Source organism: Siniperca chuatsi, linkage group LG1 (genome assembly GCF_020085105.1).
Source record: "Siniperca chuatsi isolate FFG_IHB_CAS linkage group LG1, ASM2008510v1, whole genome shotgun sequence".
In the NCBI taxonomy this organism is placed as follows: domain Eukaryota; kingdom Metazoa; phylum Chordata; class Actinopteri; order Centrarchiformes; family Sinipercidae; genus Siniperca; species Siniperca chuatsi.
In genome coordinates, this window is record NC_058042.1 from 10567244 (window position 1) to 10588611 (window position 21368).

The window sequence follows — 21368 nt, forward strand, 5'->3', positions numbered from 1 at the left end:
TGTTGCTTCCCCCCTTTTGGTCAATTCATGTTGTGTCACTGATTAAAAATCTTCCTGCAGCTTGTCTTCACTCTCTCCCACCTACACCTCCCCTTCATGACTGCACTAATTGGCGAAATCAGTGTGAATTCACTGAATTCACAGACACTGGGTCTGTTTCATAATGAGCAGGTGTTAAAATATAATACAAAATGTTTTGTACATTAAATGCTGCAGCCACTGTTGCAAGAAGCACCTTCTTCCAAAGGCCATGTGTTCTGTGTTTGTTCTCACTGCAACAACTTTATTGTACAGTTGTAAACACTCTCATTATAATGATTGAGATGATATGGTTTAGAGCAGCTTCATTATCTGACCAGAACGTCTTTTTTGTTTCCCCTGTCCAACAGCCAGTGGTGGAGAACCATTTCTAATATCACAATGTAAAGAAATACCCCATTACATGTTGGCTTAAGGTCTATATATGAACTATTACAGTACATAATTATCAGCACTATCATAATTTTCTAAATGAAAATAGCCTTCTCATTGTGTAGAATGACCCTTTTTAACAATAATAAAAAAGAATGCATCGCGAATTAGTGATGCATTAACATATAAGCAGCTGTTTAATGCTGTAGTTGGTTGAGATGGAGCAAATACAACCACTTTATATACTGTTGGATATATGGGCTCTAACAATGCATCATCATTTATAAGATTATCATTCACTGTGTTTTAAAATTTAAAAAAAGGCTAGTAAAAAGTTAGTAGCTGTCAGATAAATGTTGAGGTCATTTTGTCTGGAATGCAGTAGAGAAAAAGTATAAAGTAGCATAAAATGTTAATAAAAAAGTTAAGGTACAAGTACACACATTTGTAATTAAGTAGCCTACAGTACCTAAGTAAGTGCCACTAACCGAGGGTTTCAAAAGTGGCCTATATGATGGGACAGTGTATCCTGGCTCATCATCACTGTGGGGTATTATTGTCAGATATGGAGTGACATTTTATATTTAACAGTCGTAGTGCAGAGCTGTACTCATAAAATGTGGAACATTTGGTCAGAGTCGTCGCCAAAGAAAAACTTTCTCACCTACATTTGATGCCACATTTTGTTATTTGAGAGAAAAGTACTTGAGTATTTAGAGATCGAGATGTGAAAGAAATTATTTCACATTTTGTCAGTGACAGTTTCACTAATGGAAAACACTAAGGTTCTTAATTTGAAGCCATATATATGGAGTTTTTGAACATGGATAGACTTTCCAGTTGGTTATACTTGAGGTAATAATCAGCAGTTGTGTCAAGTAACTAAGTATATGTCAAGTACTGTACTTAAGACAAATTTGAGGTACTTTACTTGAGTATTTCTATAATGCTCCACTACATTTCAGAGGGAAATACTGCATTCTTTACTCCTATTACATTACTGGTTACTTTACAGATTAAGATGTTACACACAAAACATAAGATCAGTTTAACATAAAATAAGATCACTTTTACTGATACCAGGGAAATGAGCTTTATTTTATTTATTAGTTTATTTGATAGGTACAGTGCTTATCGATCAACTGAGAAACAAACTGCAAATGAGCCAGTTAGTTTAAAAGGCAACTTTTTTGTCTGATGTTGAAACATGTTAAAAAACACCCTAAAAATAAAATGACAAAATTAATATAAGATTATAAATATGCACAAAATTGTGCACATCCACCAATGAATAATGCCCCAGTATGACACATGGTAGTAAGTTAGCTACAATCCATACTAAACACATTTTATGAAATATGACACATTGTTACAGATCAAACTATGCAACAGAAGTAACTCAAATTAACTCCAGCTCCACCAGCTGCTAAAGCTACATGTAAATGTATCAATATTAATAATCTAAAGTAATATATGTTGGTTGGTTCATTGTATTATTACAACGATTTAATCCACTAATGGCTTTTGGAGATGGTGTATTGTTTTTAATTTTTTTCACTTACATGAATCTGACCTTGCACTACCTGCAGTTATATCTCATCTCTGTCATTCTCATCACCTTCTGCATGGAGAAGAGGAACCTATAACACTTTCAATTTCCATGTTTTCGTTTCCACACGACATGCAGTTTATTATGAAATCCCAACCTGAAACAATATCCGTCTTAATAAAACGACTAATTAATAATTCCTCTCCACTGTTTTTTGTGTGGTTTTTTTTACCTCCAGTGGAAAAATATGAATTACAGCACTGCGCGGTGGACATGCGCGGAGCTGCAGCGAATATGGCGGCTTGCATCTGATAGAAAGTGAGGAATCTCCCATCAAAATACCCTGTTCAAACGGTTGGTACGGCTCATGTCTCATTATTACTCTCATGTGCTGCCGATGACGGGTTTCTCTCGCGTTTGTTTGTCCGGGCTGCGATCAAAAGCGGTCGGCTTTCCTGATGTTCGTTCCTGCAGCGACAGATAGATAGCAGAGCGTGTTTACTGTATCCTGTGCAGACGGACAGCTTGGTGCGTACAGTAGCGACATTGAACTCTGCAGATTTCCCTTTGCTTTCTGTTCACTGGCTTCCTGCAGAGGATTACACTGCAACTAAGAAAACGCTTGGCGCGATCCTGCAGCCTTGTAGCATCACGCCCGTTGCTACAATGTAACGTTAGCTGTGTTTAGCCTGTATAATGACGACTGTCCCGCCCACGAAATGTGACCATAATTCAAATGAAAATGCGTCACACACTTTTCTACAGATTAAATTGTATCTTCTGCTGATTCAGTCTTTCCCCTCCGAGCCTAAATCCTGCAAATGACAGAAATAAATGAGAAATTGTGGTATTTATCAACCCCACATGCTACCTAATGCAACAGAGGTATGATGCAACTTAACCTACATGTTGGTATGAAAAAACAGTTTGCATGAAAAATGTTCTGTAATGAAAGTTTTTTGATATGAAACCATATCACCATCGTGGAGGTGACGCCCTACAGCGGCTCACGCCCCTCAGCCTCTCTGTAGTAATGTGATCTTTTAACTCTCCTGACTCCAAACTGTCCTGCCTGACAGAGAAAACACCAGGAGAGGCTGCGAGGATCGTTTTTCAGTCTGGATTTGTAGATTAATCTCACTATTGTCAAATTATAAAAAAAAGGGGTTTCCCCCTCTAGTCCCACAGAAGGATGTGCTGCAAGGTAAATTCACATAAACTCACTTTGTCTGCCTTTTAAAAGTCTCTATGATTTAAATTAATAGCAAATGTAAAAGAGTTGAAACGATTAGTTGATTAATCAGTCAGCAAGTATTTTGAAAATCGATTATCATTGAAGTTATTCACCAAGCAAAATGCCAAACATTTGCTGGTTCCAGCTTCTCAAATGTGAGAATTTTGCTGCTTCCTCTGTTTTATATCTTTGTAAATCTGATGATCGATGAATCTTTGGTCATTTTTTGAGCAGGAATGTCAAATATTATCTAGTTCCAGGCTCACAGTTATGTGGATATGCTTAGGGCTGCAACTAACAAGTATTTTCATTATTTTGATTAATCTGCCAATTTTTTTATATTGTTTTATTACTAGATTCATATTTTTGTCTAAAATGTCTTTACAATTTCTCAGATCCATAAGTGACATATTCAGAACCCAAAGATATTCAGTTTACAGTCACATTAAATCAAAGAAAAGCAGCAAAAACTCACACTGGAGAGGCTAGAACCAGCAAATATGTGGCATTTTGGTGATTAATGATTAAGCGATCAAAATAGATGTCATTTAATTTTTTATCAGTTAATTTTCTGTTTATCGACTAATCAGTTAATCAACTGATTGTTTCAGCCCTAGATTTGCGGCTTTTCTTTGTGTTGTCTAATGTGATATTAAACTGAATATCTTTTTGTTTTAAACTTGATGGTCATACAAAATAAGCAATCTGGAGACAACTAGACAAAGTCAACTTTGTATTTTTACTCCTTATCATAACTGTAGGTCAAAATAATCTTGTGACCTCTGAGAGATTGAGGCCCCTTTCTACTTAAAAAAACAAACAAATTTCTTAGCTGTACAAAAATATCCTCTAAAATTGTGTAAGCACGTGTCCTGTGGGTGTTAATTCTGCATAATGAAAACGAACAACATCTTCATTTCATTACAAATGAGGATGTTTGTCTTACTTAAAGGAACCTATGCAAATGTTATCAGTGCTGAAACAATTAGTCCCTTTATCAGTAAAGTTATTTATCAAGCAAAAATGCCAAACTTGCTGGTTCCAGCTTCTCAAATGTCGGGTTTTTGCAGCTTTTCTCTGTTTTATTTAAGTGTAAATTGAATATTTTTGGATGTTTGGACCGTTGGTCACAAGACAAGTAATTTGAAACTCGCCTTTGGCTCTGGGAACTTGTGATGAGCATTTTTTCACAGACTTCTGACATTTTAACTCATTTAATTAATTAACTGTGAAAGTAATGCACTGATTATTGATTTGGTAATTAAATGAATCATGGGTTACAGCCCTAGTATTATTTGGAAATACTGAAATGACCTACTGTGACATTACATCTTTCATGTAACTTCAGGTGAAATTTATAATTATACTTTGTGAAGTATTTGTGTCAGCATCAAATATCAAAAACGTAAAATGCCTCACAATGAGGTCTAAATAAATGCATTGCATTATTGTTTTCAAATGTTATAAAATATAAAGTTTTATCCAATTTTGTTTTCACATGAGAAAAAATACCATCACTAAAACAACAGCGCCTCCCGTCAAGGAAAAGTTACAACCTCTCCTGAAACCAGGTCTCGGGTCATTTTTCAGATCTTCTCCCTATTCAGGTTCGTTAACATTACACTAATCCCAGATAAGTGGCTGCCTTAGTGGAAATGGAGGCTGTAAAAATTAAGTGCTTCCTGGTCTGACGGACGGTTTTTGTCTGACCCTCTTAAGCGAGGCAGACAGACCAGTGCAAACACTGAACCAGTCTGGAGCTGAGCGAGGAGCAGAGCTGGAATCCTTTTCATGTCAGCCAGCAGACGTCCCACATCCACACGTCTTAATGGCTTTTTATGGCAGCTTGGAATCTTTATGGCTCCTTCTGACTCAATGGGATTCGCTGCAGAGACAGAGGAGAGGGGTCTTCAGAGGGAGGGACAGCCACAATACATTGCAGATGCTCAGATATTTTAAACACAAGGAAAGGAGACATTGTCTGGCTTCTGGAGAGATTTCAACCTTTGAATTTCTGGATTTAATTTGGAATGTATCACTTTTTTGATTCTCTGGTACCTTGGATTATTTTTCTGCTTCCTTTTGAACTATCACTATGTACGGACTTTGCAGGGAGTGGGAGTTTTTGTAAACCTGGATGTTTAGGCCAGATTTTCAGCATAAACAGTGTGGTAACGATTTTATTTTATTAATAATCCTTACAGTGCCTCAGGAATAAATGTTATTAGTGTATCAAAGCTGCTAACTTAAACTTCATGGCCAGATGAGTTCATATGGATTTGTGAAATAACAACACATACCATTTGTTGGACAGTTTTTATTTTAAATCCCCTTACGTCAGTATGAGTGCACATGTTGATCGTGTTTATGCTGTATGATAATTATTTTTCCTGCACAATTAATAGGATTAGATGTTTTTATTGGGATCTAATGCATCCTTTATGCCTGGTGTATTTTTTTATGTGCAATGTTTCAGTAAATTATAGAATATTGTCTGTTTATATCCACGTTGTGAGTAACAGATTAGATATCACAGAATTATGGTAGTTAACAGAAAAATATTAATAACTATTACCTGTGACAATTATAGAATGAAACCTGAAGCAAACAAACTGCAGCAAAACAGAGGATTTAGATGGAAGATTGGCTTTGATTGTGAGATTATCTTGTTTTTCTTACCGTCAACAAATCCCATGAAAAAAACAAAACCACAATACGTTAGTTACACTGTCTGCAGCACTGTGTCCGAAGCCCATTCGTTCCTACTGCCGGCAAAAATCTTTAAAAATGTGTTACAAATATATAGTTTCATTTTTAAAAAAGGCCTAGTGATTTTCTAAAACAGCTGGGTACTGTAGGTTTTCGCAAATGTTACTTAAACAGGAGTAAATAGTTCATTTGTTGGGGACTATTTTCAGCCGTGGATTATTACACATTTGGTGCTCTAGTGAATATTTATAGCATTTATAGACTGACTCAAAATAAACTACAGTGTGTGTTCATGGTAATGAAGGAACGTGTCACCCAGTGCAACGATGTGGCTCACTGATGTGTTTTTAATAGTTTTTGTACAACAACTATGTCTTTGGCCACAAACATGATACTTTTTACAACAGTTCATTGTTGCTTTTGGTTTTTTCACTGGATTTCTTGACAGTAAGAAAAATATCACCAGACTTAACCTTTAAAACTAAAAATATATTACCACTGTTCAACATTACAAAAAAGGCATGGCAAGTTTATTTGTGTAGCACCTTTCAACAACCAGGCAATTCAAAGTGCTTTACGTGAGACATAAAGAAAACATATAAAAGAAACACAAGGCAGTATAAACAGACACAGTTAAATAGCAGTTAATAGGGTAGAAGAAATAGAAGAAAGAAATAAGACAGACTAAACAGTAGAATAAATATTACAGTGCAGCTACATTTCAGATATGAATAAATGGTCTCAAATTTAATTTGATAAAAGACAGCGGCAAACAGAAAAATCTTCAACCCTGATTTAAAAGAACTGAGAGCTGGAGACAAAGTTTTCTGGGAGTTTGTTCCAGAAATGTGGTGCATAAAAACTGAACGCTGCTTCTTCGTGCTTATTTTTGACCCTGGGAACAGAAAGCAGACCAGACGATCTGAGAGGACTGGACGGTTCATAGCGGAGCAGCAGATCCGAAATGTATTTTGGCCCTAAACCATTTGGACAGCGATATTTTAACATCAATTCTTTGACACACAGGAAGCCAGTGCAAAGATCTGAGAACTGGAGTGATGTGATCTACTTTCTTGGTCTTAGTGGGAAAAAAGTGGAATGAATTTTGCATGTAAGTTTATATTCTCTTAATTTTGACGGGGATGTGTATCAAAGAGTCAAAATAACCCCAAGATGTAGTTTTACAGTAGGTCTGTGCATTCTGGTATTTTTTGAATATTATAGGTAAAAGGTTTTTGGACTCTCCAGTGTCTGTGTAGGTAAAAGCCTGTCTGACTCCACCTCCTCTGCAGCAGCGCGTTTAACTTTGGTCATCATGGGCCGAACACCACACAGAGGTAGGCCTTCATAATGCAGTTTTTTTCTGGTTTTCCTGTCTGTGTTATACTTAGACCGATTCTCAAATGTCTCAATTTGATCACAAAACAAAGATCAAAATGCTCTCTGATGTTTTCTACCGCACAGTTTGAATTTTTGGTGTTTTTTATGTTTGAAATTTTTTTTATTTTTTCCTCAGAACTATTACAATCGCAGATTTTATGCCTTCATTCTCACAGTAATTACAGTCTGTATATCAGTAGCTCCCAAATCCTTATGAGCAGTTCAATCATCTTTTGATTTCAGATCAAAAAGAGGAGAAGGAGAGACGAAGCAGCATCACAGCAGGCTCTGCCCTCGACAAATCCAATGGTTAGCAACTCTGATCCCTGGCTTGTTCCTCTTCATTGTTGATCCTTTCATTAACGGTCTAATCTAAAACTTTTTCGGTTAATAGCTTTTTTTTTTTGATTCAGCCACTTCTGTGTCAATTCTTGCATTAACAGTAACCTATTTTGTCTTTTTGAAGGTACTTTTTTGGTGGGTTAACAAAAGCACTCATAAGTTACTTATATGTTAGCTGTGTCTTCAGAAGGTTTTTAGCAAGTTCCTGATGAGCACTTCATCCAAATTCACCCAAGATTACTCTCATCTCTTATAAACATATATTGGCGTATTTCTTCTAAACTTCCTAAACTATGCAGATTTAGCAACTGAGGTATAAACAAGCATACAATGGGCACTTTTCTCTCTAGCTGCAATCCAATGTACATCCAAACTATTTATTTAGGTCTGCTATATTTATGATTTACTTAAATACAACCAGTATTTTGCTTCAAGTGATGAAACTACAGCGAATTATCAATTGAATCTGCTGCTCCCCTTGGCTTTATGGAGCTTTATAGTCAGCTCATTGTTTAGCTGTCTGGTCCGTAATTTTACTGTTTTGGTTCACTCTCACTGCTTTCATAGTGTCGTTTCAACAGGCAGCTGTTTTCAGCAAAAAAGCTCTAAAAGCCCACTGTACACTACCTGCTCAGCACCAAACGACAGGCAGACACAGTTGGGGAGGAGATGGTGAACATAGTGGAGCATTTAGCTGCTAAAGAGCCAGATACTTTCCTCAGGAGTTGGTAGACCAAAAACAGGGCTAAAAGACAGTGAATATTGGACTTACGCTTGCCAGGTGGCCATAACAAATTAAATGAATGATAATGTTACTCCGTAACTACTGGATTTATAAATACACATCTGTTTGCTAACAAGTTCGCCATATCACCTTAAAAACTTAATCTTGATGCTGTAGAAAGCCCCCACTGTAGTTCATGGTTGTCACTTTACTGTGTTTTCGCTCACACTTTCCTATAACAATCTTTCAGTAATCAGTAGTTTGTTTCTGTTGTTTTTGTTTCTAGAACCGTTCAGCTGGGAAGACTATCTGAGAGAAACGTCCTCCACTGCAGCGTCACCTACTTGCTTCAAACAGGTAGCTGATCATTAAGATGCATCCCATATCATTAATTTCCCTTATATTGTTCGTTGTATCGATCGTTAAATGTTTCCTAGTATTTTTAACATTGTTAAATACAGTCTGTCATGGCTCAGGACAAGCATGTTCTTTCTGATGTTTTGTTGCTTAGTTAAAGGTGTTGTTTAAAGAAGAAGTCGTCTGGTGATAGTATATATTTTTCTTATTGTCGACAAAGACCAAAACCAGCAATAAATGGATCCAACAAGTGTTGTCTGTGGAGCTGAAGCCTGATATATCTTATTCCTCTGTGCCACAGAGGTCCATTGTTGTCTAAAACTATTAAAAACACATCAACGAGTGACATGTTTCTTCATTACAATGAACATGAGCATGGATGTTTTTATTTAAATGAAGTAAAATAAACTGGTGCTGTAAATCCATGGCTGTCCTCTCAATACATGACAGTGACTGAAGGTCCCTGTGTGTCCCTCTGCAGTCCAGAATCCCCCCCTCCAATGACTTTAAAGCAGGCATGAAACTTGAGGCACGGGACCCTCGCAACTCTAACTCTGTGTGCATTGCAACGGTGATGGGCATGATGGGCACTCGTCTACGCCTGCGTCTGGATGGTAGTGACAACACCAACGACTTCTGGAGGCTGGTCGACTCGTTAGACATCCAACCAATAGGAACCTGTGAGAGGAACGGAGACATGCTGCAGCCACCGCTGGGTGAGTGTCTTTAAACTGGTAAGATGTTTGTCTATTTTTACATGACTTGAGTTTGTTTGTGAGGTGACACATTTAAATACTTGTAGAAAAGTGCACAAATTCTACATAAAAACATATTTACTCTCATAAAAATATACAAACACTTAAGGAAACCATGAAAATTAGGAAATATAAAAGTGGTAATGTGTACCTTTTTTAAAATAAAAGACTCCCTGCTAAATCCACATAGGATTCTATAGGAATTAATTACAATATACACACTACTGCAGATGCATACACACTTAATTAAAAATATAACATTATGATAACATTATTTGAACCTTAAAGCCCCTACACCCTCACACACACACAGACACACACACACACACACACACAGGTTTTTTCACTTATTTGACTGATTCTTTTCAGTCTTTTCAGGACTGTGTGGGTGTGTACAGACTGTGCTTGATTGGCAAAGGGCTTTTTGACATGTCACAGTAGAAAACGCCCAGCTGTAAATAATAAAATTGATGATGTCTGAATTTCATTTAGCTGCCTCAGTTTCAGAGTCCTGGTATTGTGCATGCTAGTTCACTGTCACGGTTTACTGGGACACTTGAATAGAACAAAGCCATGATGTAATTAGTAACACCTGTGATTTTCAAAATGTTGAAGTCAAAATGTCTTCTGTGAAAAAGGCCTATCTCCCCCAGTCTCCCATTTGGTTTGTTGCACTGTTGGGGTGGGACAACCTACACCTTTAACATTTTAATTAGTACATAGACATCATGCCATTACCAGCATGGTGAGGCCCAATTTCAGCCTGAGCAGAGCTTGTCTGGTTCCAGACCTTTGAATCACCGCTTGCATCTCTGATTTGGTCAGCTATCCAAATAAGTCTGGTGTTGTGCTCATTGATGGCTGTTTTCCCAGTTTTGGAGAAAGAGATTTAGCTTTGTAAGAAGAATACTCAACAAATACCAAATAAATCAAAGTACTTTATCACACTGATGCAAAAATCATATATAAATCCAGTATTGTACGTAAGGAGGTCCTGCTCATTGATTTGCAGCATTGCCCACAATGGCCTACTATACCTAGAAATATGAAAGGGACAGGTACCTCAGTATAAACAATCTCTGACAGTAGACAAATTTATGTCGTCTCACACTATATATCATCATATTGCCCACCCCTGTCTCCATTTTGATAAATCTGACCATGTGTTGTGTTCAGGTTTCAGGATGAATGCCTCCTCGTGGCCCATGTTCCTCCTGCGGACGCTGAGTGGAGCAGAGATGGCCCCTGCCTCTGCTTTTAAAAAGGTAATAACAACTGGAAGAAGCTACTGAAGGCCAATACTGATATTACTTTCTTTTATACTGAAGCTCATGAAACTTTGAAGTTGTCAAAATTGAATTGACTGATGTGACTGATGTCACAAAAATTAAAGTAATCAGTTTTCTCCTAGTTTTATGAAAAAGAGTGAAACAGCATTAAATGTTGACCTTAAATGGGGACTAACTTTCCAGTTAAAGCATTGAAAACAAAGTGTCCTAATCCCTTTACAGTCAGTGTTAAGGAAACTTTGAGTAAAACACAATCAAAAAAAAATTAAATCAACTAATAAAAGCTGATTATTGGCTCTATGGCTGGAATCATAATTAATACAACTATAAATCTTGATTTAAAAATATGAAATGTTGTAGTGTCCTTTTAACAGTCATTATTGCAGACACAAGGGGGAGCCACTCATATGTCATATACTCAATGGATCTGGCACAGCAGCGTGCCAGTAAATACATACAGTATTTATCACAGCAAAAAGTGGAGAAAGCTTGTTTAAATAAAAATGTAATTAAAATTATGTTTAGTCATTAGAAAGCGTGTTCAAATACTTGCAAGATCCATAATTACTGAGTTAATATTGATAAAGAGAACATTTTGGTCAAGATAATCATACTATGGAATGTGTATTTTGGCACATAATTGACCTGATATACTTACCTTTTCACTTTTGCATAGTGTGTTGTTTGACTTTAAAACAGAGATGCTGTGAATGTACAGTTTTAATTTGCTTGTTTATATGTACGTATGTGTGTGTGCGTATGTTTAGGAACCAGCCAGCCCTGCTAAAAACTACTTCCAGCCTGGTATGAAGCTGGAGGCGGTGGACAGGAAGAACCCCTACCTGATTTGTCCCGCCACAGTGGGAGAGGTCAGAGGTCAGGAGATTTTCGTCATGTTTGACGGCTGGCGAGGCGCCTTTGACTACTGGTGCCCCTTCGACTCCAGAGACATCTTCCCTGTCGGCTGGTGTAGCCTGACAAAACACAGCTTACAGCCACCTGGAAACTTCTGTAAGTGCTGCTTTGATTATTTTTTTCTTGTCTTGCATAGTGTGGAATGTGCAATCTGGAAACTGTGAATTCCAGATGTTGTGAGCAGTTTTGTGTCTCAAGAACAGTAGATGATAGAACTTGCATTGATACCACAGGTTTATATGAAATAGATCATATGATTATATTTTGGATCATCCTGATGCATAAATGTGCATCCAAATAAAGACAAAAAAATATTTTCTTCAAGCTATAATGCCGTAAAGCTTCAAGATTAAATTTTTATACTCAATATTAATAGCACCTGTGTGTCTAATTAATGGTCCTATTACCTAAAATAATTACGTTTAAGATACTATAATGATTAGAAAAAGACATTACTTCTCAAGTGCCTATGGACTGAGACTGAGGTTCCTATAAATTATATTATTCAGAATATGGTTGTTTAATCCCACACATAGCTTTAAGGTTATCATTCCTAACAGTCAGACGATGCTCATGTATGACATTCAGACTAAAAATAAACTAGTTTATCGCACTGATTGAATTGGTTGTTCTTGTTTTGATGGTGGACAGGTGTTGTAGCTCAGCTCTTTAAATAACATTATCCAATTTTCACCACTAGAGAGCAGCAGAGCACAAATTCTGATGTATTTTCTTCATCATTACAGGCTGTGAACTAAGTTGTGGCAACTCTGTAATGGACATCTCAGCATAGTTGTAGAGTTGACTTTAGAGTGAAACAATGTGTAAGAAGCAAATGATCATCTTGATTGTTCTGTGCTCTCACCTCTCCTTAATCATCCTTGATACTGGTTGTCATATTTGTGTCGGCCGCAGATTCGAGCCATTATCAAGACAGAGGGATTTGAATTTGTCCAGATCCCGCTGACATGGGTTGCAGTTTATACTTTACATCACAATGTGTCTCAAACACAGTGGTGGAAGATGTACTCAGATCTTTTACTAAAGTAGCAATAACACTGTGTAAAAATACTCAACAACAAGTAAAACTTAACGTAAAAGTCCTGCATTCAAAATGTCAAAAGTATTAGCATCCAAATATATTTAAAGTACCAAAAGTAAAAGCACTCATTATGCAGAATTATATATATTATATTGTTGGAATATAATTATTGATGCATTAATGTATGCATTGTTTATCGTTTATTTCTTTATCTATAGACAGTGCACATGAATCAACATTGACATTTAACAACATCAATGTAATTGTGCCTGGGTTAAGTCATCAGCTAATGTGCACCCATACTCTCGACACTTTAATGTTGCAAATAATTTGAACTACTTTATATACTGTTGGGTAGATTAATCTATAACAATGCATAATTTTTTTTTGTTGATTATATTTTGTATTAATAAATCATTACTATATTAATTAATAGTTTGTAGGAATAAAAATGTGTAACTATAGCTGTAAAATAAATGTAGTGGAGTAAAAAGTACTTTTAAATGTCCAAAGTCTAAAAAATGTTTAAAGTCTTTAAAAAAAAAATGCAAGCGGGCATCTTCATATTGCTTGTTTTGTCTGACCAACAGTCCAAAACCCAAAAGATATTCGATTCACAATGATCGGAAACAGAGCAGCAATGCAGATAATCCTCACATTTTAGTACCTGAAACCTGAAAAGCACCTTTGACATTTTTGCTTCATAAATGGCTTAAAAGTCATATATATGAATAATCAATTGTTTCCTACATTCTCTGATCAATTAATCGCTGAAGTTACTCACCCAAGACACATCTTATTAAATGTGTACATGAGTACGGCGGCTGTGCTCTTTCTCTTTGCTCCTGCAGTTCACCAATCCACCAGGGTGTGTTTGTATCTGCTACACAATGGACGCAACATTGGTCACCACTCACTGTTTGAAAGCACCTTTACTGATACATTTGAATGAAATTCCTTCTCCAGAATCATAAAATTCCTCTTTCAAAATTAGGGACCAAATAGGTAAATGATAAATCATGTTTTTCTAGTGCCATATATCTATTAAACTTTTAAAAACAAAATTGTGGGAATATCGAGCTGCCTAAAAATGAGTGACTGTGCAGTTGATATGTCTGCAAAATACAGACGTTACCCTTACTTAGGCAGACAACAGCAGTATGACGAACAGAATAGTTATAATTAATTGCTGAGTAGTTATGAGGTTATTATCAAAAGTGATTACGTAGTATAATGGAATAATCTCGTAATGGGTGGTGTGAATGGCTAGTAAAGTGTTTGTTCCTTTATTCTTATCATAGGATAAATACTTGAACATTGTACCATGGTGTGACATCATGTAGGTAATTATGCAGTAATTATTTCAGTGAGTACCAAGCAGTAACAGTAGAAGATACAGAATTTAGTGAAGTATTTATTAAGTCTGCACGCAGCAACATACAGTAAGCTTTTTAGACATTTGAATGTGTTTGTTCTATTGTCGAGGAAGGCGCTGGTTTCCACTGAAACAAGTTTGTTAAAAATGTAGAAGAAAATTTGGAATAACCAAGTTTGTGAATGTTGAAGTCAGAATTTAATTTGTGCGTCCTCTGTGTGTTTTTCCCTTCTGCTCTGTGCTGAGGTCTGTCTTTGTTGGTGGGGTTGTGACCCGCAGCTCTGACCTCCACATTGAGTCTGCAGAGTTCCCTGAAGATTCAGCGAGCCTGCTTAAATAGATTCCAGTTTCTGAACTTCTTCTCATATTAATCCACTGCTTTACATAACCATGAGTTGTTTTTTTAATGTGTGATTGTTTGGGCTGCTTTTGGCTCAGTTTTGCCCTTTTGAAAGATGTGACAAAGCAGCTTGGCAGTTGGAGCAAAACAACAATCACTGATTTTTCCACAGAGATACAGATTTAGTCATGTATGCCCAGAAACAACAAATTTCAGGTTATAGTCCTCTGAATAGTAATGTGTTTGCACACGTCATCAGATTTAACTGGGAACTGCCTCGGCCTTCTTTAGTACATCTTATTTGTCCTGTTTTGCATCCAAAAGGCGTTTCAAGAAATCAAGTATGTACGATGATCTACTGTAGTAAAACGTGGTTTTAATAGTTTAGAATATTTGGAGTAAAATAAATGATTTAAAAAATATATTAAAATATTAATTGAAAAATATATTTTATATCTCTTGAGTGTAGCTTAATGTAGACAGGAAAGCGGTCTGTTTAGATAAGGACCGGCACAGGGGAAAGTGTAAAAATTAATCTAATGATAGATTTGAATTTTCAAGGTAACCCTCTACTGCACACATTATGGTTGTCATAAAAATAAAAAAAATCATCCTAGGTTGCCTCAAGGCAATGCTGTGCTATAAGGGTAGTAAAACACCAAGGAAAATCTGATAGTTTCAAAACATTGAATGAAGTGAAATACATTAGAAATAAGCACTCGTTTCATCTGTTTTTATACAGTATTTGTTCAGAACATTTGTATTGTGCGGCAAGCACAGTTTTAGTAATTATATTGTGACAGATTGTGCAGAAAGTAAAATTTTAGTCCATAGACTGTCCCTGTGTTCATTGCCTGTTCATAAAAAACACACAAAGACCTTCATTTTACGTCACATTACATGTCCATCATTGAGCACATTACTACTCTGAAAAGTAGCCTAATGGCTACTCAAATCAAATATGCTTCTTTAGAAGTTCATACACATGTGCATATTGTTTATTGTCAAGTTATCTCTATTTAAACATGCAAAAGAGTGAAATTTAGCTTCCCTTCCCTCACTCTGACCATGCGGTCACTTCACCCGTCTTCCTGAAATCAAAGAAAGAATAAAACTTTTTTAAAATTTTTATTTACTGGTTTTGTAGAAACATGTATATTATTTTTAATTTCATTCATCCTTATTTAATCAGATAAACCCCGTTGAGGTTGGAAACCTCTTTTCTCAAGGGAGACCTGGCCAGGATGGTAGCATACAAAACAATAGAAAAACAGGCAATGGAAAAAACTATATATAATACTAAAAACATAGATAACAATACTGAAGATACTTAAGATAAATAGGAAAATGCAAAGTTTAAGAGTAAAATTACAACAGAGGTGGTAAAAACACTGTAAAACACTGCACTACACTGGCACAGACAAATTACATGCTGTGCTGCCATCATCCTAAATGACATGGTGAAGCAGTTACTTTTCAGTTTACCTATTTCGATGTAGCATTCCCATTAATATTTGTTTATGTTAACTGTATTTGTTTGGTCTGTGACACAAACGCTTTTTCATTTATAAATATTATAACTAATTTGCAGTTTCTTCTGCTTTTGCCATTTCACAGTTCACGGTGACATTTGGCAAGAAATGCAGGTACCAGCTGTTTAAATGCTTGTAAAAAAAAACTGGTTTGAAAATATTTAAAAATGCTTCTGTAACCTTTTTAAGATTCATCCAATGTGCAAAGTTGTCTGAGGCCCCTTCAGATAACAAAAACATTTCCTTCTGTGTGTTTTTATATACCCCTAATTTTTTCCATGGACCCCATGCAGGACCCCTGAACCTCGCTTAGACAAAATATTCCCTGTATGTGTCTGCGCAAATTAGAGCTTTGGTTGACATTATTAAAGTGTGAAGGCAGTACTGAACTATTAATTATCAATCAGGATGTAATTATATGGTAATTACGCTCAGCGGTTACAGGAGTATGTTACCATGTGATTTGCACTAATACTGAAGCTTGGCAGGCATTTGTCCATCAAATTCACTTTGACAAATGGCTCTAGAGTGAGTCTGTTGATTCTGAAATTGGGGTTTTAGCAGGTGTAATAAATATCAATCATCATGTTTGCTGTTACGTTACATTAGCTCCCATCCAACAATTTCCTCCCCTTTAGCCTGTTGTTGGTGCCCACTGGTCAGGAAACATGTGGCTTTGAATAACCCAGACCAACAACCTTCGTGATTAATGGGAAGTGTGTGTGTGTGTGTGTGTGTGTGTGTGTTTGGGTTTCCTCCACATTGTTGATGGATGACAGCAGTTACATGTCTGTCAGAGCATGTTCTTAGTCCTCGGGCAGTGAGGCACTCCAAGTTTGCAGCCTCCATCCAGTGTTTATGTATTGATACACCAGAAAGATGTTAATGTCTGCTTCAAATGTAGTTCCATACAAGACTGCCTGGAACAAAGACTAATCCTTGTGGGTGATGGGAGATATTTTTGACTGCTCTGTAGCGTTAGGCCAGTCTTAATTTTGCTCTTAGATTAGTCTAATGACAGTTTCACAAAAATAAAGAGTTATTTTGAGCCTACCCTAGCCACCCTACCCCCAGTCAGACCCATGTTTCCATGGTAACGATCAATGACACCTGCTGACCAGTGGCACTAAATGACAATAAAGAGGAAAACACGGCTCATAATTTGTGGTTGTCTAACAAAGTTGTGCCGGAGCAATAAGGAAGGACCAAGTTTTTAGAGAGCTGTTTTTGGAAACTAAGCCTGACTGATGAGTTAACAGAAGTACTGCGTCCTGCCACATTAAGAAGCTCAGCTCTGCTACAGATCTGCACTGCACTGAGATTTTATACTACTGGAAGGTTTTTGTAGTGTTCATTTTCCCAGTAAAATGTCATTGTAACTGATGAATTCTTCCAGAACAGAACATCACTCTCCTGGAGTGAACAGAGTTGAGCGGTTTGACGTTGCCACTCGCTCAGCCATGTTTTTTTGTTGTTTGAAAAAAGTTTCGATTTACCCAGAATTCATGGCAAATTAGTTCTACTTAAGGTAGTCCAGAACTAGACAGCTTTGTGCAACAGATGACTTTAGGCGTCTATGTGAAGCCTGACCATTAGTTAGATCTAAGCCACAGTCAAAGTCTATCTTTGTGAAACCAGCACGGTCTGTGCTTGCAGAGAGACTTAGCACAGATATACCCTTTGTGTGTGAGTGCAATGTGGAGGGAAAAAAACAGCAAGAAAGGATCATGTAAATCACCAGACAGCTATGTCTGTATGTGAGTAAGTGAATAAGTAGGGCTTGGTTGAGGTGCTAATGAGCTGATAATTAGCCGTACACGCAAGAGAAGGAGTGAGAGACTCTGTAATTACTACTACATTTAAAATTTCTAATAAGCTTTCATCGAAATTGTCCTGTTGTGATCCTGCTACACATTTTTGTAAGAAGCTACAAGATTGGCTGTATAATTATTTTCCTTTTTGTACAGTAAGCGTTCGTCATGCAATTTTTTTTTTTTTTTTTTTACATTTTGTTTGATACGTCTTTGTCTTTGCTTGTTGGTATTAAAGTGGGTCAGAATACAGAATAGTGCTTTCTGAATAATGCATGAAGAATACAGCATGTCCATATTTTAGCAGATACAGACACATGGCAGTTGTTTTTGTCTAGTTAAGGTAAAATAATATTTCTTTTTGTATGTCTTATATTCTATATTTGAGCGATGATGATATCAGTTCATTCTTTTCCAAAAAAAAAAATCAAGTGTATAAATGTATTGCTTCCTTTTGGTGTAACTTTCTAGCTCTTTTCTAGCTCTCTCTATTTTTAAATCATCAACCATTTGCCCTCACAAGAATACACTTGATGATACATTATGAATATGAATGCCAGAATAGTGTCAAATAATTATATATCAATAAGCCATATTTCATAAAGAAATGCAGTGCTGCACACATTCATACACTCAAATAGTTATTTCTTTCTTGAGTCTGCAACATTAGCGCTCCTGTTTGTCCGTTTAGAAGCAGATTAAGATGTCTCTGACTGAAGGGACTTTTCCCATTCAAGGCTTCCTCGGACTGCTCTGCTCCACATTGTTCTTGAGCCGGGGTGATATCCGACTGTGCGACTGTTTCCTGACGCTGGACCTGGCCATCTTTCATCAGGGAATGTCTGAATAGGCTAGGGTTACACTGACGGGGCACCTCCTTCTGGGCCGTGAGAGCATGTGTGTGTATTTTGAGGGAAAGCTTGCTTATGTGTGCAAAACTCCAGGAGTTTGCCCCTTTTCACCCATTTCAATCAGGACTCTTCTGATCCAGTTTAACCTTTACCCCCACCCCTCTCCCCATCCCCCATCCGTTCTTGGAACCTCACCGTTACCCCCTCTCCCCCGTCATCTCCCCCTCCCCCAAAGGCTCGCTGAGAAGCAGGTGACTGATGTAGACTGTCGATATGGCCTACAGATAACATGAATAAAGGGCTCAACTTACCCCCTCCCTCACCACTACCCACCACACCCACCCACCCACTTTTCCTTCCTCACTCTACCCCTCCCCAGCCCCTATGCAAATCTAAAACCGCACGACCCCCTCCCGCTCATTCATTGGGAGGGAAGCTTTGCAGCAGCTTGAACCAGAAGCAGCAGCAGCAGCGTGGGCTTTGTTGTGGACTACTGCCGGGAGAAAAGAGAGGGGAGAGGCACACAGAGACAACTGAGAAAGCAGCTGATAGAGAGACTAGAAAACAGAAAATGAAGTGCAGATAAGGAGAGAAAGTTAGAAAGAGGGGAAAAAAAGACAGAGAGGGAAACAATTCAACACCAGCTAAAAGAGAAAGTTGTTTCAAAGAGAGAACCAGGAAGCAACTGTACTGAGTGACTAGTATTGTTACGGACATTACTACTATCACTATCACTACCTCCACTATTTCTGCTACTGCTGCTACTACGAAAGCCACAACTGTAGCAGTGAAGTTCTGCTTCTTCAGTGGGGATTTCCTGGTGAGTTTGATATGTTTACCAAGTTGTTTCTTTTTGTTCTTTTTTCATAAATGAAAGAAAAAAACGTCTTGTAAGGCTCACAGTTTATATTACTAGTGCCTTTGTATTTGTTAGTATTGTGTTTTAAAGGATGTTTTATGATTAGGTCTACCAGATGCAGTATATTGAAGTGAAGTGCAGGCACATTTATGTAGCAATAACATGTTTCTGAACATGAGACTATATTATCTCTGGAAGTATCTATGTTCCTTTTTTTGTAATATGAAACTTGTAATGTAAATGTAATGAATCAATGAATGTAACGTGTCAATGAATACTGCACACATCCAAATTAATAGTCATTGATCGGCTCAATTCAGGAAGTAGCAATGGTGTCTTGGAATTTTTTTAGATTTGCTAATTCTGTTCCTGGATAGCTAAGACTATTTACTAAAAAACTCATATTGCCTTCATGTTATTGTCTTATTAAAACATGAAAAAGGGAAGGGAAAGCTAAATCAGCTGTTCAGATGAAAGTTGTGTGTCGTCTCACAAGTGTAGCAGCCTCCTACTCTGGTGTAAATTATTAAAGCCGCTGTTTCACACTGTTTTCTTTGTTTAGCATAAAGACTTTTGGAATTACTTGCAATCATTCAAATTCATTGACAGAGACTAGTGACCGTCAGACAGACTCAGAGTCTGCAGATTTAACTGTATTGTTGGCTGTAATTAAGTTTGGAGCTCCATGTGTTTTTGATCATGTGTTTTTTTTTTTTTTGTGTGTGTGAAGCATCAGGAATTAGTTTTCAGAAGGCTCAGGCAAGGATTAGTGGATATCAAATATTTGTAGTACACGCACCCGTCTTTTTTATAATGTGAAGTTATCAGTTCAAAGGTCCACACAAGTCACAGTAAAACAATAGTGATTTTCTTTTGCTTTTTTAAAAGCTGGTGTTCCATGCTGAAGACTTTGTGCAGGAAAACATAGTTGTGTTTATACTTTGTACCCAGAAGCCATTTAAGTTACTTCCCCTCTCTGCTATCACAGTCACACAACCTGCAGTTCATGAGTTTCACACTGCTTCAGATTCACACCAAATAACTGTGTGTGTGTGTGTGTGTGTGTGTGTGTGTGTGTGGCTGAATGGACTTTGCTGGGTGGGAGGGTGTTCGGCATGTGAGGGTGGGGTGGGGGTGGAGGGTTGTAATTAGATGAGAGGCAACTCTGTGGAGCCCTCCCCCCACCCCCAGACACACTTCTCAGCGACCCATTCTCATGCGTGCACGAACACTCACATACACTTGCACGTGCACATTTCCTCGGGCTGTGGCTTACACAGGTCAACGGGTCGAGTTGGAATTATATAGTCATGATCAGTACCATATGTCTCTGTTGTTGCACCGCGTGCATGCTAGGGATGCCTTGCTCATTTTTATTTTTTGTGAGGGCTAATAATTAATTTTTTGTTTGTAGTTCATCTGAATGATGCAGATTATGTTTTGTACAGTACTTCTTTGCCCTAACAGTTTTGCATATTTACAAATCACATTTTACATCACATCTAGCCATTGTGCAAACCTTGCTGCTGTGTTTTCTATTCCAGGCAGCCACTGGTTACTAATAATTTTCATACAGAACAGAAATGAATGGAAACCAATGGCTGCCAGGAACAGAAAGAAAAATATATACAACAATCTAAAACTGTATAGCATATAGAGCTGGCACTATTGATTGCTTAATTGATTTGCCAGGCATTTGCTGGTTCCAGCTTCTTAAATGTAAAGATTTGCTGCTTTTCCCTGGTATATAATTTTTAATATTATATAATTTATATATATATATATATATATATATATATATATATATATATATATATATATATAAAATATATATATATATATATATATATATATATATATATATATATATATATATATATATATATATATATA

The 21368-nt window shown here is 37.0% G+C and overlaps 1 protein-coding gene across 10 annotated transcripts in view; it reads left to right on the forward strand.

Moving 5' to 3' along the window:
* The first annotated feature begins 2227 nt into the window (after positions 1 to 2227).
* Positions 2228 to 21368, forward strand: part of scml2 (Scm polycomb group protein like 2) — a 29167-nt gene continuing 10026 nt past the window's right edge. The window contains exons 1-8 of one of the 10 annotated variants that reach the window (XM_044192347.1): positions 2228 to 2314; positions 6930 to 7014; positions 7128 to 7240; positions 7527 to 7592; positions 8636 to 8706; positions 9188 to 9422; positions 10638 to 10726; positions 11518 to 11761. In XM_044192347.1, coding sequence (XP_044048282.1) covers positions 7219 to 7240; positions 7527 to 7592; positions 8636 to 8706; positions 9188 to 9422; positions 10638 to 10726; positions 11518 to 11761 — 727 coding nt within the window. In that variant the 5' untranslated portion in view covers positions 2228 to 2314; positions 6930 to 7014; positions 7128 to 7218. Of the gene's footprint in view, positions 2315 to 3147; positions 3165 to 4933; positions 5366 to 5744; positions 7015 to 7127; positions 7241 to 7526; positions 7593 to 8635; positions 8707 to 9187; positions 9423 to 10637; positions 10727 to 11517; positions 11762 to 21368 lie in introns of those variants that run through there. The other 9 variants (XM_044192315.1, XM_044192330.1, XM_044192365.1 and 6 more) reach the window with 9 other exon arrangements.